This window comes from Trichomycterus rosablanca, chromosome 3 (assembly GCF_030014385.1).
Source record: "Trichomycterus rosablanca isolate fTriRos1 chromosome 3, fTriRos1.hap1, whole genome shotgun sequence".
Lineage (NCBI taxonomy): Eukaryota > Metazoa > Chordata > Actinopteri > Siluriformes > Trichomycteridae > Trichomycterus > Trichomycterus rosablanca.
Window position 1 is genome coordinate 33514206 of NC_085990.1, and position 17298 is coordinate 33531503.

General features: G+C 41.3%; 1 protein-coding gene across 2 annotated transcripts in view; it reads left to right on the plus strand.

Moving 5' to 3' along the window:
* nrp1a (neuropilin 1a) overlaps positions 1-17298 on the plus strand; it is an 89165-nt gene that overhangs the window by 23368 nt on the left and 48499 nt on the right. For both annotated transcript variants that reach the window (XM_062991184.1, XM_062991185.1), the window contains exon 4: positions 13509-13736. In XM_062991184.1, coding sequence (XP_062847254.1) covers positions 13509-13736 — 228 coding nt within the window. The remainder of the gene's footprint in view (positions 1-13508; positions 13737-17298) is intronic.

The window sequence follows — 17298 nt, forward strand, 5'->3', positions numbered from 1 at the left end:
AAGCCTATTACTGTTATGTACACCTATTACTAACACAAACTGAGAAGCAGCTGTCACCGTTTGGAGATATACCCATAGTTCAAGGTCAGAGACACATAGAGTCACATAGAAATAGAACTAATAAAGCCTGAGCCATGTATGCTGGCAGCCTTTCTAGAGGCAGCAGACTGGTAGTAAGTGGTAAAAGAAGTCATAGATATAGGCATGGAGCTTTTCTGACTGGCTTTAGATACCTTACAGCAGAGCAAATGGGTGATAATAGAGAGGCAGGGAATCCTTTTATGGTTGTTACCTATAATAATAATTGTTTAGAAGTATTTACCTTTAAATCTAGATCAGTGGTCCACAACCACCGGGCCATTTATTACCGGGCTGTGGAGAAAGAATAAATAATTAATTTATTTACTGTTTTATTGACAGTCACACATAACATCCGTCTTGATGTGTTTGACACATGATATACACACACACACACACACACACACACACACACACACACACACACACACACACATATATATATATATATATATATATATATATATATATATATATATATATATATATATATATATACAGGGGTTGGACAAAATAACTGAAACACCTGTCATTTTAGTGTGGGAGGTTTCATGGCTAAATTGGACCAGTCTGGTGGCCAATCTTCATTAATTGCACATTGCACCAGTAAGAGCAGAGTGTGAAGGTTCAATTAGCAGGGTAAGAGCACAGTTTTGCTCAAAATATTGCAATGCACACAACATTATGGGTGACATACCAGAGTTCAAAAGAGGACAAATTGTTGGTGCACGTCTTGCTGGCGCATCTGTGACCAAGACAGCAAGTCTTTGTGATGTATCAAGAGCCACGGTATCCAGGGTAATGTCAGCATACCACCAAGAAGGACAAACCACATCCAACAGGATTAACTGTGGACGCAAGAGGAAGCTGTCTGAAAGGGATGTTCGGGTGCTAACCCGGATTGTATCCAAAAAACATAAAACCACGGCTGCCCAAATCACGGCAGAATTAAATGTGCACCTCAACTCTCCTGTTTCCACCAGAACTGTCCGTCGGGAGCTCCACAGGGTCAATATACACGGCCGGGCTGCTATAGCCAAACCTTTGGTCACTCGTGCCAATGCCAAACGTCGGTTTCAATGGTGCAAGGAGCGCAAATCTTGGGCTGTGGACAATGTGAAACATGTATTGTTCTCTGATGAGTCCACCTTTACTGTTTTCCCCACATCCGGGAGAGTTACGGTGTGGAGAAGCCCCAAAGAAGCGTACCCAGACTGTTGCATGCCCAGAGTGAAGCATGGGGGTGGATCAGTGATGGTTTGGGCTGCCATATCATGGCATTCCCTTGGCCCAATACTTGTGCTAGATGGGCGCGTCACTGCCAAGGACTACCGAACCATTCTGGAGGACCATGTGCATCCAATGGCGGTGCCGTGTATCAGGATGACAATGCACCAATACACACAGCAAGACTGGTGAAAGATTGGTTTGATGAACATGAAAGTGAAGTTGAACATCTCCCATGGCCTGCACAGTCACCAGATCTAAATATTATTGAGCCACTTTGGGGTGTTTTGGAGAAGCGAGTCAGGAAACGTTTTCCTCCACCAGCATCACGTAGTGACCTGGCCACTATCCTGCAAGAAGAATGGCTTAAAATCCCTCTGACCACTGTGCAGGACTTGTATATGTCATTTCCAAGACGAATTGACGCTGTATTGGCCGCAAAAGGAGGCCCTACACCATACTAATAAATTATTGTGGTCTAAAACCAGGTGTTTCAGTTATTTTGTCCAACCCCTGTATATATATATATATATGAACTAGTACTATGTACTGTATATGTACAGTGGGGCCAAAAAGTATTTAGTCAGCCACTGATTGTGCAGGTTCTCCTACTTAGAAAGATGAGAGAGGTCTGTAATTTTCATCATAGGTACACTTCAACTATGAGAGACAGAATGAGAAAAAAAAATCCAGGAAATCACATTGTAGGATTTTTAAAGAATTTATTTGTAAATTATGGTGGAAAATAAGTATTTGGTCACCCACAAACAAGCAAGATTTCTGGCTCTCACAGACCTGTAACTTCTTCTTTAAGAAGCTCTTCTGTTCTCCACTCGTTACCTGTATTAATGGCACCTGTTTGACATCGTTATCTGTATAAAAGACACCTGTCCACAGCCTCAAACAGTCAACCATGGCCAAGACCAAAGAGCTGTCAAAGGACACCAGGAAGAAAATTGTAGACCTGCACCAGGCTGGGAAGAGTGAATCTACAATAGGCAAGCAGGTTGGTGTGAATAAATCAACTGTGGGAGCAATTGTAAGAAAATGGAAGACATACAAGACCATTGATAATCTCCCTCGATCCCGTGGGGTCAAAATGATCATGAGAACGGTGAGCAAAATATCCCAGAACTACACGGAGGGACCTGATGAATGACCTGCAGAGAGCTGGGACCAAAGTAACAAAGGGACCATCAGTAACACACTACGCCGAGAGGGACTCAAATCCTGCAGTGCCAGGCGTGTCCCCCTGCTTAAGCCAGTACATGTCCAGGCCCGTCTGAAGTTTGCCAGAGAGCTTATGGATGATCCAGAAGAGGATTGGGAGAATATCATGTGGTCAGATGAAACCAAAATGGAACTTTTTGGTAAAAACTCAACTCGTCGTGTTTGGAGGAAGAAGAAGAACCCAAGAACACCATACCTACTGTGAAGCATGGGGTTGGAAACATGGGGGTGTTTTTCTGCAAAGGGGACAGGACGACTGATCCGTGTTAAGGGAAGAATGAACGGGGCCATGTATCGTGAGATTTTAAGCCAAAACCTCCTTCCATCAGTGAGAGCATTGAAGATGGAACGTGGCTGGGTCTTCCAGCATGACAATGATCCCAAACACACCGCTGAGGCAACGAAGGAGTGGCTCCGTAAAAAGCATTTCATGGTCCTGGAGTGGCCTAGCCAGTCTCCAGACCTCAACCCCATAGAAAATTTGTGGAGTCCGTGTTGCCCAGCGACAGCCCCAAAACATCACTGCTCTAGAGGAGATCTGCATGGAGGAATGGGCCAAAATACCAGCTACAGTGTGTGCAAACCTGGTGAAGACTTACAGGAAACGTTTGACCTCTGTCATTGCCAACAAAGGTTATGTTACAAAGTATTGTGTTGAAATTTTGTTATTGACCAAATACTTATTTTCCACCATAATTTACAAATAAATTCTTTAAAAATCCTACAGTGTGATTTCCTGGATTTTTTTTCCTCATTTTGTCTCTCATAGTTGAAGTGTACCTATGATGAAAATTACAGACCTCTCTCATCTTTCTAAGTAGGAGAACTTGCACAATCAGTGGCTGACTAAATACTTTTTGGCCCCACTGTATGTACGTACGTACCATATCATTGTTTCTCAACAGCAACATCTGACCTTGATACAGTGTATCACAAAAGTGAGTACACCCCTCACATTTCTGCAAATATTTTATTATATCTTTTCATGGGACAACACTATAGAAATGAAACTTGGATATAACTTAGAGTAGTCAGTGTACAACTTGTATAGCAGTGTAGATTTACTGTCTTCTGAAAATAACTCAACACACAGCCATTAATGTCTAAATGGCTGGCAACATAAGTGAGTACACCCCACAGTGAACATGTCCAAATTGTGCCCAAAGTGTCAATATTTTGTGTGACCACCATTATTATCCAGCACTGCCTTAACCCTCCTGGGCATGGAATTCACCAGAGCTGCACAGGTTGCTACTGGAATCCTCTTCCACTCCTCCATGATGACATCACGGAGCTGGTGGATGTTAGACACCTTGAACTTCTCCACCTTCCACTTGAGGATGCGCCACAGGTGCTCAATTGGGTTTAGTCCATCACCCTTACCTTCAGCTTCCTCAGCAAGGCAGTTGTCATCTTGGAGGTTGTGTTTGGGGTCGTTATCCTGTTGGAAAACTGCCATGAGGCCCAGTTTTCGAAGGGAGGGGATCATGCTCTGTTTCAGAATGTCACAGTACATGTTGGAATTCATGTTTCCCTCAATGAACTGCAGCTCCCCAGTGCCAGCAACACTCATGCAGCCCAAGACCATGATGCTACCACCACCATGCTTGACTGTAGGCAAGATACAGTTGTCTTGGTACTTCTCACCAGGGCGCCGCCACACATGCTGGACACCATCTGAGCCAAACAAGTTTATCTTGGTCTCGTCAGACCACAGGGCATTCCAGTAATCCATGTTCTTGGACTGCTTGTCTTCAGCAAACTGTTTGCGGGCTTTCTTGTGCGTCAGCTTCCTTCTGGGATGGCGACCATGCAGACCGAGTTGATGCAGTGTGCGGCGTATGGTCTGAGCACTGACAGGCTGACCTCCCACGTCTTCAACCTCTGCAGCAATGCTGGCAGCACTCATGTGTCTATTTTTTAAAGCCAACTTCTGGATATGACGCCGAACACGTGGACTCAACATCTTTGGTCGACCCTGGCGAAGCCTGTTCCGAGTGGAACCTGTCCTGGAAAACCGCTGTATGACCTTGGCCACCATGCTGTAGCTCAGTTTCATGGTGTTAGCAATCTTCTTATAGCCCAGGCCATCTTTGTGGAGAGCAACAATTCTATTTCTCACATCCTCAGAGAGTTATTTGCCATGAGGTGCCATGTTGAATATCCAGTGGCCAGTATGAGAGAATTGTACTCAAAACACCAAATTTAACAGCCCTGCTCCCCATTCACACCTGGGACCTTGACACATGACACCAGGGAGGGACAACGACACATTTGGGCACAATTTGGACATGTTCACTGTGGGGTGTACTCACTTATGTTGCCAGCTATTTAGACATTAATGGCTGTGTGTTGAGTAATTTTCAGAAGACAGTAAATCTACACTGCTATACAAGCTGTACACTGACTACTCTAAGTTATATCCAAGTTTCATGTCTATAGTGTTGTCCCATGAAAAGATATAATGAAATATTTGCAGAAATGTGAGGGGTGTACTCACTTTTGTGATACACTGTATTAGCAGTCCCATTATCCAGTTATTATTCTGCTACATTTTGCTGATTAAAGCAGGATTTAATAAGAATGCAATTTTATCATACTTCCCAAAAAATTAAGCCTGCAAGCCTCAGAAAAATGAGCAAAAAAAGCTGTGTTCCCACTGATTGTCTATTATTGGTGAGTAGTATTATGTTTGTTGTAGTAGTAGTAGTAGTATTATGCTTGTCGTATAATTTTATTTTAAATCCTCCCACCCCTGCCAGTCCGTGAAATTTTATCTTATATGAAACCAGTCCGTGGTGGAAAAAAAGTTTGGAGATTGCTGATCTAGATGACATGCCTACTCTTACTACAGATACGCAATATACTATATAAATAGGATAGTATAATGGATCAATATTTCTGACCAGCTGAACCTTTTTTGTATTTTTTGTACAGTTACAGCTAATATAGCTGATACTGAATCACAGGCTCTCACTCATATGTGTGTGGAGAAAACACTATAACAAAGCTTTATCACTAAACACAACAAAGCTATTTCCAGGGTTCCTTTCAGGAACACTACAACTCAGACTAGAAGAGATGTCAGCAAACATCCAAGAGAGGGTTTGAGGGTGAGAGGGTGTCCTTTCCTTTAACCTATCATCCCTACCTGTTTTCCTCACAATAACCACCCTTATAGAGACACTTGCATTCATAATTGTTGTTTTATAAAATAACAGGGGTAATGAATGAAGTACGAAACAAACAGACCTACAGTATGATGAAAATAGTCAGTACCACACCTGTCTTTAAATGCACAGTATATTAGTCCTACTTCTGGTATGTAATGACGCCTTTACATAGCCACAAAATCTGCTCCTAGATCCCCCTTTCCTAAAACGCCTTTTACTTACGTAATCCATTACAGGGTTTTTTAGATGACATGCTTTTGCATCCCTTCCAAAAAGTTCGCTCTGTACTTATCTTGTCATTCTGTGTTCTGCAAGAATCTCCTAAAATTGACCCTGGAGGAGAAAAAGCAATGAAATATACACTTGCATTTGACAGCTCTGCAATTTTCAGAGCCACATCAAGCTTGGCGTAGTAGGCAGGAAGGCTAACTGAAGGTAGGGGTGGAGAATGGTTGCAAGGGGTAAGTGGATGAATTGCTGGATGTATGGCAGACTTTAGAAAACTGATGATCTCACAATGCTATGTAGAAAAGCAGCATCATGTTAGCAATGTATCATGCCTGTGCTGTCTTAGTGGTTTAAGAGAGCGCCTGTGTCAACAGGACTGGCTAAGATGTGTTTGTGGAAATAGCCTACTCATTGTGGACAGTCTACTCAGTATATATGTGCTTTATGGACCAGTGGTATAGGTCACATCTGGCAATGCGACTCAGTCATTCCCAACCCACCACTACAGTCCAAACAAACCACACACACACACACACACAAAGACTCTCAAGAGGCAACATCAAAAAGACCCTATCCGTGTGCATACTATGTTGTTTGTGCAGGTCTTACCTTAATGACTCAAGGTTAATGTTTGCTGGACATTGTGTTCAAATTCTCTTATTAATTCACCCAAAGCCATTAACCTCTGCCTGTTTGGCCACAGGGGAAGAAAGTAGAGGAGCTTGTGTGTTTGTGCATGTCTGTGTGCATGTGAGCAAAGTTAATTATCCACCCATATGGAGCATAAACATTAGCGAATACTTAATTTAGAAAGCATTGCTCCACTTTCTACATGCTGACTTTGATCTCTGTATAACTTTTTTAAATCACTTAAAAGTTAGTTTCAGGGGCGCTCAGGTGGCGCAGTGGTAAAACACGCTAGCACACCAGAGCTGACATATTTGGCAGCTCTGCCATCCAGCAGGCTGGGCGCCTATAAGAACAACGATTGGCTGTTGTTCATACAGGGTGGAAGCCAGATAGGGACTCCTCAAAACTGATGCAATTACGATGGCTGGTTGATGGCGCCTGCACAGAGTCGAGGGATATTGAGGATCAGGGTGTGTCTCTCCGTACACAAAGCCTCATGCAGGTGAAAACATGCAGTCAGCTACTGCACATGTGTCAGAGGGGGCGTGTGTTAGTCATGTCTCTCCTCAACCAGGGTGGAGATCAACATCAGTAGAGAGGAAGCATAATGCAACATGGTGATTGGTTATGACTAGATTGGTAGGAAAATTGGGGAAAGGTAGGTTCACACAAGGCGTAATATCCTTGTACTCCTTGTGATCATTCTTTTGGAGTAACCCTCAGAGTAGGCCATGACCCAGCCTGTATGGCCTTGGAATCACTGAGCGCAATGCAGTAACACAGCCTGGATAGGACGCCAATCCATTGCAGGCTTCGACTACCACCTCCCGATTACCGGTAGTAAGGGGTTTAAAGAAATTTAATGCTGCACTATCTGACCGCCTATCATTATTATTATTATCATTAGTAGTAGTGGTAGTAGCTTTAATCAACTTTTTATAGAAATGTACTTTTGTTTCAATGTCCTCTTATAAACTGTTTGTATAAATTGTGTAAAAAAAAAAAAAAAAAAGTGGAAGGATGAGAGAGTGTCTGTAAGAAAGAAAAAACACTGAGAGAGAAAAGATGGGAAATGCATGCCTAGGCTGGTCTTACAAAGCTTTATTTGTTTCTCGGATTTACAGGCTCTGAGTAGCTTCCTTTTTCTCACTTTGCCCCAGACTAGAAACTGCCGCCCTCTTGTAAAGTTTGTCCCATCCTCTGGCAACCAAATGCAACAGGAAACAGAGAGAGAACGGAACTAGGGAACGGTCAATTCTTTAAATATTTCTTCTTAGGCATATTTGTACAAACCATTGTTTAGTCACAGAACACGTATCTCAAGCCATAGTGTGTAAACAGGATTGGAGGATTATAAACCTTGATCTTTGGGGAAAAAAAAAACAAGGTTGATACATGTACTGATAAACTTGTCCAAAAGCAGATTTGTCATCTAAATCTTTTATAAGCCTCAGCCCATCTTTCAGCACAGACAAGAAGAGCTACAGCTGTGACCCTAGTGTGTCCCCTAGCGTTCGATGTCCGAACGAAATGGACAGGGGAAGAAAAGAATGGTGTGATAACGTGCAATTACTGCCTGGTGAGAGAAAAATGGAGCATAGGCTGAGAGAGTAAGACAGAGAAGGGGAAGAAAAGGCCAAGATTGATTTGGTTCAGAGAAAAGACATATTAGGAAAGTGCTCTTATCGTAACAGCTTTCCCTTTGACACTGCAGGGATCTTCCCCTTTTCATTGATTGGCAGGTGTTTGATTGAGGTCATTGGGGACATTTACCACTAGACCAGGGCCAGAAATGTAGAGCTTCAATTTATGTAGATTGAGGGACAATACATTGTTATATATATATATATATACAGTGTATCACAAAAGTGAGTACACCCCTCACATTTCTGCAGATATTTAAGTATATCTTTTCATGGGACAACACTGACAAAATGACACTTTGACACAATGAAAAGTAGTCTGTGTGCAGCTTATATAACAGTGTAAATTTATTCTTCCCTCAAAATAACTCAATATACAGCCATTAATGTCTAAACCACCGGCAACAAAAGTGAGTACACCCCTTAGTGAAAGTTCCTGAAGTGTCAATATTTTGTGTGGCCACCATTATTTCCCAGAACTGCCTTAACTCTCCTGGGCATGGAGTTTACCAGAGCTTCACAGGTTGCCACTGGAATGCTTTTCCACTCCTCCATGACGACATCACGGAGCTGGCGGATATTCGAGACTTTGCGCTCCTCCACCTTCCGCTTGAGGATGCCCCAAAGATGTTCTATTGGGTTTAGGTCTGGAGACATGCTTGGCCAGTCCATCACCTTTACCCTCAGCCTCTTCAATAAAGCAGTGGTCGTCTTAGAGGTGTGTTTGGGGTCATTATCATGCTGGAACACTGCCCTGCGACCCAGTTTCCGGAGGGAGGGGATCATGCTCTGCTTCAGTATTTCACAGTACATATTGGAGTTCATGTGTCCCTCAATAAAATGTAACTCCCCAACACCTGCTGCACTCATGCAGCCCCAGACCATGGCATTCCCACCACCATGCTTGACTGTAGGCATGACACACTTATCTTTGTACTCCTCACCTGATTGCCGCCACACATGCTTGAGACCATCTGAACCAAACAAATTAATCTTGGTCTCATCAGACCATAGGACATGGTTCCAGTAATCCATGTCCTTTGTTGACATGTCTTCAGCAAACTGTTTGCGGGCTTTCTTGTGTAGAGACTTCAGAAGAGGCTTCCTTCTGGGGTGACAGCCATGCAGACCAATTTGATGTAGTGTGCGGCGTATGGTCTGAGCACTGACAGGCTGACCCCCCCACCTTTTCAATCTCTGCAGCAATGCTGACAGCACTCCTGCGCCTATCTTTCAAAGACAGCAGTTTGTCAGGATGTGACGCTGAGCACGTGCACTCAGCTTCTTTGGACGACCAACGGTCTGTTCTGAGTGGACCCTGCTCTTTTAAAACGCTGGATGATCTTGGCCACTGTGCTGCAGCTCAGTTTCAGGGTGTTGGCAATCTTCTTGTAGCCTTGGCCATCTTCATGTAGTGCAACAATTCGTCTTTTAAGATCCTCAGAGAGTTCTTTGCCATGAGGTGCCATGTTGGAATTTTCAGTGACCAGTATGAGAGAGTGTGAGAGCTGTACTACTAAATTGAACACACCTGCTCCCTATGCACACCTGAGACCTAGTAACACTAACAAATCACATGACATTTTGGAGGGAAAATGACAAGCAGTGCTCAATTTGGACATTTAGGGGTGTAGTCTCTTAGGGGTGTACTCACTTTTGTTGCCGGTGGTTTAGACATTAATGGCTGTATATTGAGTTATTTTGAGGGAAGAATATATTTACACTGTTATATAAGCTGCACACAGACTACTTTTCATTGTGTCAAAGTGTCATTTTGTCAGTGTTGTCCCATGAAAAGATATACTTAAATATCTGCAGAAATGTGAGGGGTGTACTCACTTTTGTGATACACTGTATATATATATACAGTATATATACAGTGTATCACAAAAGTGAGTACACCCCTCACATTTCTGCAAATATTTGATTATATCTTTTCATGGGACAACACTATAGAAATAAAACTTGGAAATAACTTAGAGTAGTCAGTGTACAACTTGTATAGCAGTGTATATTTACTGTCTTCTGAAAATAACTCAACACACAGCCATTAATGTCTAAATGGCTGGCAACATAAGTGAGTACACCCCACAGTGAACATGTCCAAATTGTGCCCAAAGTGTCAATTTTTTGTGTGACCACCATTATTATCCAGCACTGCCTTAACCCTCCTGGGCATGGAATTCACCAGAGCTGCACAGGTTGCTACTGGAATCCTCTTCCACTCCTCCATGATGACATCACGGAGCTGGTGGATGTTAGACACCTTGAACTCCTCCACCTTCCACTTGAGGATGCGCCACAGGTGCTCAATTGGGTTTAGTCCATCACCTTTACCTTCAGCTTCCTCAGCAAGGCAGTTGTCATCTTGGAGGTTGTGTTTGAGGTCGTTATCCTGTTGGAAAACTGCCATGAGGCCCAGTTTTCGAAGGGAGGGGATCATGCTCTGTTTCAGAATGTCACAGTACATGTTGGAATTCATGTTTCCCTCAATGAACTGCAGCTCCCCAGTGCCAGCAACACTCATGCAGCCCAAGACCATGATGCTACCACCACCATGCTTGACTGTAGGCAAGATACAGTTGTCTTGGTACTTCTCACCAGGGCGCCGCCACACATGCTGGACACCATCTGAGCCAAACAAGTTTATCTTGGTCTCGTCAGACCACAGGGCATTCCAGTAATCCATGTTCTTGGACTGCTTGTCTTCAGCAAACTGTTTGCAGGCTTTCTTGTGCATCAGCTTCCTTCTGGGATGACGACCATGCAGACCGAGTTGATGCAGTGTGCAGCGTATGGTCTGAGCACTGACAGGCTGACCTCCCACGTCTTCAACCTCTGCAGCAATGCTGGCAGCACTCATGTGTCTATTTTTTAAAGCCAACCTCTGGATATGACGCCGAACACGTGGACTCAACTTCTTTGGTCGACCCTGGCGAAGCCTGTTCCGAGTGGAACCTGTCCAGGAAAACCGCTGTATGACCTTGGCCACCATGCTGTAGCTCAGTTTCAGGGTGTTAGCAATCTTCTTATAGCCCAGGCCATCTTTGTGGAGAGCAACAATTCTATTTCTCACATCCTCAGAGAGTTCTTTGCCATGAGGTGCCATGTTGAATATAAAGTGGCCAGTATGAGAGAATTGTACCCAAAACACCAAATTTAACAGCCCTGCTCCCCATTTACAACTGGGACCTTGACACATGACACCAGGGAGGGACAACGACACATTTGGGCACAATTTGGACATGTTCACTGTGGGATGTACTCACTTATGTTGCCAGCTATTTAGACATTAATGGCTGTGTGTTGAGTTATTTTCAGAAGACAGTAAATCTACACTGCTATACAAGCTGTACACTGACTACTCTAAGTTATATCCAAGTTTCATGTCTATAGTGTTGTCCCATAAAAAGATATAATGAAATATTTGCAGAAATGTGAGGGGTGTACTCACTTTTGTGATACACTGTATATATATATATATATATACAGTATATTCAGAGATTTGTACTGTGTACCATGTGTCATCAACCACATCACTTCAATGGCTTCTTCTAGCAGCTTAAAAGCTAGACACCATCTAATCAATGATGAAATCACATTTGATTCACAAGTACAGCTTGGCTTGACCTGCCAAACAAGACTTTTTTCTGTACTGGCACTGAGGTGGTAGACTGTACCTCCCCAGGTTATTAGAACAACAGAGCACCTTATTGTTTTAAAAGTAGACAGAAAATCACTTGTGCATCTGCCAGATGCTGTAAACATAAATGTATATGCTGTACTTACTTTTACTGGCCATTTTATAAGCTGAACCTAATACAGTGCATTTCATAAGTTTACAATCACTGAATCTATGCACGGTTTTTACTTGTGTAATAAATGGAGCCGACATGTTCAAACAAAATTCCATACAAATACTTTTCCTTTTAAGTGGTAAATGTAGCTGTGGCTTTAATAGAGATAAAGCAAGGTCTGCAGTGTAGGGCAACTCACCTAAGCTTGAGGTTTCTGTTTTTACTTAAAAGAAAAGTTAAAGCACAGAGGTTAAACCCATAACAATAAGGTCTTACCACTTTGACTCAAAATTTTTGTACTGCAGTTAATGTCAACTTACTTTAGTCTCAAACTCCACTCTGGCACCAGACATTTGCTGTACAGGAGATAACAACCCAACTTACTGAAGGTTGCACATGGGGTGAATAGGAATTCTAAAATTGGCTCTGATAGTCCTGAGTTTATTATTCAACCTTGAATCTGGGTCAAGACAATTTGATGAGCATGTCAAGGTAGTTTGTCTATCACTACCCTGACAAATCTACTGAAAAAAAAAATTTCCCCACTAATACCAATGTAAAATGTAATTAACTGGTACAGGAGCACTGCAAAAATGTTAATTAATTAATTTATTTATTTATTCGTTTATTCATTGTCAGTTTTACCACTGCTTAATCATAATCAGGGTAGCAGTGGGCCTGATTTATTGGATAAAGTGTAGAAAACAACCCAGACAGGTTGCCAGTCCATCACAGGGTGATGAGAATGTATTTCCGCAGTTGTACCATAGGTTGTGTATTTTTTTACTGTGTACTGTGTTAATCTGGCTGATGTAATATAAATCCAACATGATGAAATAACATATGTGTGAACTTCAGTGACATCCAGCACTGGTGGAATCTTGGTCCTCTAGGGGCATTTGAGTAAATGTTATGACTAGCAGATATAAGAGTGTGTGTAAGCGGGTATGTAGAAGGCTTTAATTTTCTTTTCTCATATGTTAGACAGACTATAATGATTTGGGGAGGGCACACCGTTTCAAAAAGCAATTTAACTGCCATGTTTACTTTAGCGCTCCCAGAGTCCCATGCTGCTGATTGAAGCCTTTTACTAATCTTTCTGTGTATCCACATACAAATACACATGCATATACACTTACACACAGCATGCCCCATGAGGATACGCTTAAGAAATAAGTCTATAATCAGCTATGATTGTTTTTCTTTCAGAAAATATTTGTTTTTTTTATGAATAAGTTGTCTTGGTCTAGAAATTTAATCTGATATACAAAGATAAATCATTGTTTTTACTCATACTCCGCATCCACACTGGCGCAGGCACGGACCTCCTTGGTGGCCCTCGTCCATGCACGATAAACAGTGTGGTCATGGAGCTAAACAATATGGACCACCAGGTCTTTTCTGTGCTGTTTGCCTTTACTTCTAATGGTTTTTTTGTGTTCACTGAACAAAACAACACTAAACGGAGTCTTCTTTCTTTCCCTCAATTCTTACCCTTTCAGGTCCAGAATGCTCAAGAAATTTCACCTCCAAGAGCGGGGTCATAAAGTCACCCGGTTTCCCCGAGAAGTACCCCAATAACCTGGACTGCACATTCATGATCTTTGCCCCCAAAATGTCTGAAATTGTGCTGGAGTTTGAGAGCTTTGAGCTTGAACCTGACTCACAGTCTCCTGCTGGTGTCTTTTGCCGCTTTGACCGCCTGGAGATCTGGGATGGCTTCCCTGGAGGTAAGAGACTATAATAAAGTAGAATTTGTATGTTTGTTTTTGTATGTTTCTAAGTCACTAAGTCAGGAATATTATCTATAATATTCATAGTAAATAATATTCTAATGAGCAACATAGTGCAGTTTGGAGAGGGTGTCACACAGTAAAATGGTTCTGGGAACTTGAAACCCACCCAGTAGGTTTGTTGGCTTTTAAAGTGGCCACTAGTTGAAATAGTGTGAGTGAAACAACATGCAACACAAATGTCACAATTAATTAACACACAAGGTTATTGTTGGTGTCTCATTTCTACAGCATCACAATTTTGATCCTGCACACTGTGTGCAGTTGGGCATGTTCTTTCCAAATGTATGTGGGTTTTCTCAGATGACCTCCCACATCCTAGAAAAATGCCAATAAAAGCATTAAGTCTAAATGTAAAGCTTAAGGTTTCCTTGAGGTGCAAAAGCATACAAATGAAAGAATATGTGAGCATGTGATACAGCATCGAATGGACATGACACCCTGCCCTTTAAAAAACAGGGTGCATTATGCTCCTGCATGATCCCCTTTTTACTTTGAGCGCCTGCTCCCCCTTAGAATCTTTGGGCCAGAATTTTTAGAAACTCTGACCAGGGTAAAGTGGCTATTGAAAAAAAATATATATATATATTATATAATTTTTTTCAATCAAAAAATCTTCCAATTTACTTCTTACTTGTAATACTAATTATAGTCAGGGTTACAAAACCACCGATGGTATGGAATATTAGTACCTAATATTAGAAATAGAGTAAGTATTATAAATAACTGTCTGTCTTACACAATTTGACTCTCTTATAAAACCTGGACCTGGACTGTACAAACACAACAGAGAAATTATGCTCTTTCTCCTCTGCATTAGTCTGGAGGTTAGCACGGTAACCTTGTCCTTGTGAATATGTACATTTGTCAGAGTAAGTAGATCCCGGTGCTGCGTAACAATGCTGGGAAATTGATCTCTGGGGAGAAATTAAGCAAACTCTGTCCTTAAACTGGTCATGCCCAGTTCCAGATTGTCCCACATACAAACACCATTTTTATAAACATGCATTACCTGGAAACTGAAACAATATGCAAAAATATCTATAAACTAAACACAAACTAAACCTTTTTATCTTATAACTTTTAATTAATTATGTTAAAAGAAAAAGATATAAAATTGTCGGCAGCATTTTGTTCAAGAAAACATGCTTGATTGTATACCTGTATTCCAAGTCTTAATGGATATGGACCTTTTTTCATGTGTAATGGAGCCCATCAAGTGGCTACTAGCTGCTTGAGTGCACATGAACAAGGCATAGTGTAATGGTCTGTGTCAAAGGCTGCTCTTTATAGGCTTCTACTTTTTTCTTTCTGTGCATTTCTTGGATAGGGCAGCTCCTTAAAATTCGCTCATGAAAACATTGGTAGATCTGTAGGCTGTTCGCGTCTGGTGCCTCTTATCTGTGACAAACCCTGCAGGGCAGAACCAGCAGACTGGCATCCAAATCAGGAAAGGAGTCTGTGAATACCTGAAGGCTTGTTCCTGACTTCACTTTATTATCACCTTTTATTTTGAGAGGTGCAGAAGCACATTGAAAGGTGACATATGTGATTAGAAATAGAGTTAGTTCTCAGTGTTGCATAATCTGGCATGTCTTTGCTGACACTGAATGTTCTGTCAGTGATTGTAATAAATATTTGGTAAAATTCTCCTTACATTTTGACAAGAATTATATGCTTACTCTCCCAGTTTCGATAATTATTAAAAAAAATATGGTACCACCAAAATACAGTCGATCAGAACAAGTAGGTGTCTCTGCTTCCCTTGTAAATTTAAAATGCTTTATCTCTTGCACTAGCATTTAGACAGGAATTTCAGGTCTGTCTTAAAGGTTAATTTACTGGTAACACTGCTACAGACATCCTGTCTAGCCAGTGCCCTTAAAATCATTGCCACTTTACGTCCTTTTCAGAGCTGTACAAATCCTTTAGTGTGCCTGCCGGATGCTCAGAATCATTAACTATGAAAAAGGTGCTGTTAGCTAGTACGATAATATATTAAGCAATTCTAGTAGATATTTAAAAGTAAAAAAGAGTGTTGTTGCTAATACTCTGAGTAATTATTGAAGGCTGGCTTTAATTATTGATGCCAGTACTGTCAATTACATCAAGGACCAAAACAATAAGCACTTTAAAATATATTTAACACTAGCTGAAATCTTGTATTCTTATTCGTATCTTGTATTCTTAATTTTCAATTAATTTTGATTTAAGTGAAGTGAAGTGTTTAATTAATAAATTGAAATTCAAGCACAAATGTCAAGTACAACTAAGAAAACTTAGATAATGTATTTAATTACAAGTGATTTTAAGTGACTTTAGTTTATTTCCAATACAAAAAACTACACCTTTAATCTGCCTTGATATTAAACATTTCAGCATGTAAGCTATAATAAGAAAATACCTTCTGTGTAAAAAGTTTATAGACTTTGTCTAAATGAGTCATAAGAGCAGAAAAAATATAAGGACACCAGAAAACCATGGTGCCCTGTGGACCAGAGTTCTGTGGACCAAAAAGCAGGAGTGAGCAAGAAGGAAAGCTGGCCAGCAAGGAGTCCCACTGATCAATAGTGCATTACAATGGAAAAGCTGGCTGGTGCCGGAGAGAGCTCCAGAGGAAGTCGTCCCTTATGATTTCACTACCATTAAAAAAAAAAAAAAAAAAAAAAAAAAAAAAAAAAAAAAAAAAAGCTTGTGCTGGGCAAGGGGTAATGATGTTTCCCTGACTTTCCAACTCCTGCTAAGCGAACATTCGGAACACTGGAGACTAGAACAACATAGAAATGTTAAAGTAAAAATAAAAAAAGACATTATGTGTTGAGTCAAGGGGATAAAACTAGAACTCAGCACTGCGTCTCAATCTGGTCAACTGTTGTGTCAGTTTACGGCATTTTGACTCAAGAATGCTTTGACACATAGTGCCAACCATGTAAATTGCTGGTTATTACGTGTGTTTGATTGTCGTTCACCTGACAAAAGTCTTTTATTAACCAAAACTCATATACAGTATACACATTTGGGGCCTGGATAGTTTCAATCTAACCAGATACTCGCATGCACCCAGAATTTGTTTTGGTACAAGATTAATTTACGGTAAGATTAATTTATCCGGGCTGTGTGAGAACACACACACACTTAGCCAGCTGACAGTTCTCTTTCATCATCGAGAGTGTATAGTAGCATGTGCTCAGTGAGGCAAAAGTCTTCTGCTTGCCTCAGATCACAGAGCTGCTAATCAGAGATAAGAGCCAGCACAGAGAGACAAAGAAGAAAGGAAAACAAGAAAGAGCGATATAATGGGGACAGACTACCTGGCTAACCCTCTTTTTCTAATTACACCTTTCTTTTATCACTCTCTATCTGTCCTGTGGTACCACCATCTTTTTAACAAATTTTTAACTCTGCTTTTCTCGAGTGAGAAACACATTCGTTGACTCTGTCTAGTAAAACGTGTTTCTTGCTTTGGATTTATTGCCATACTTTTATTGCTTTTCTGTTC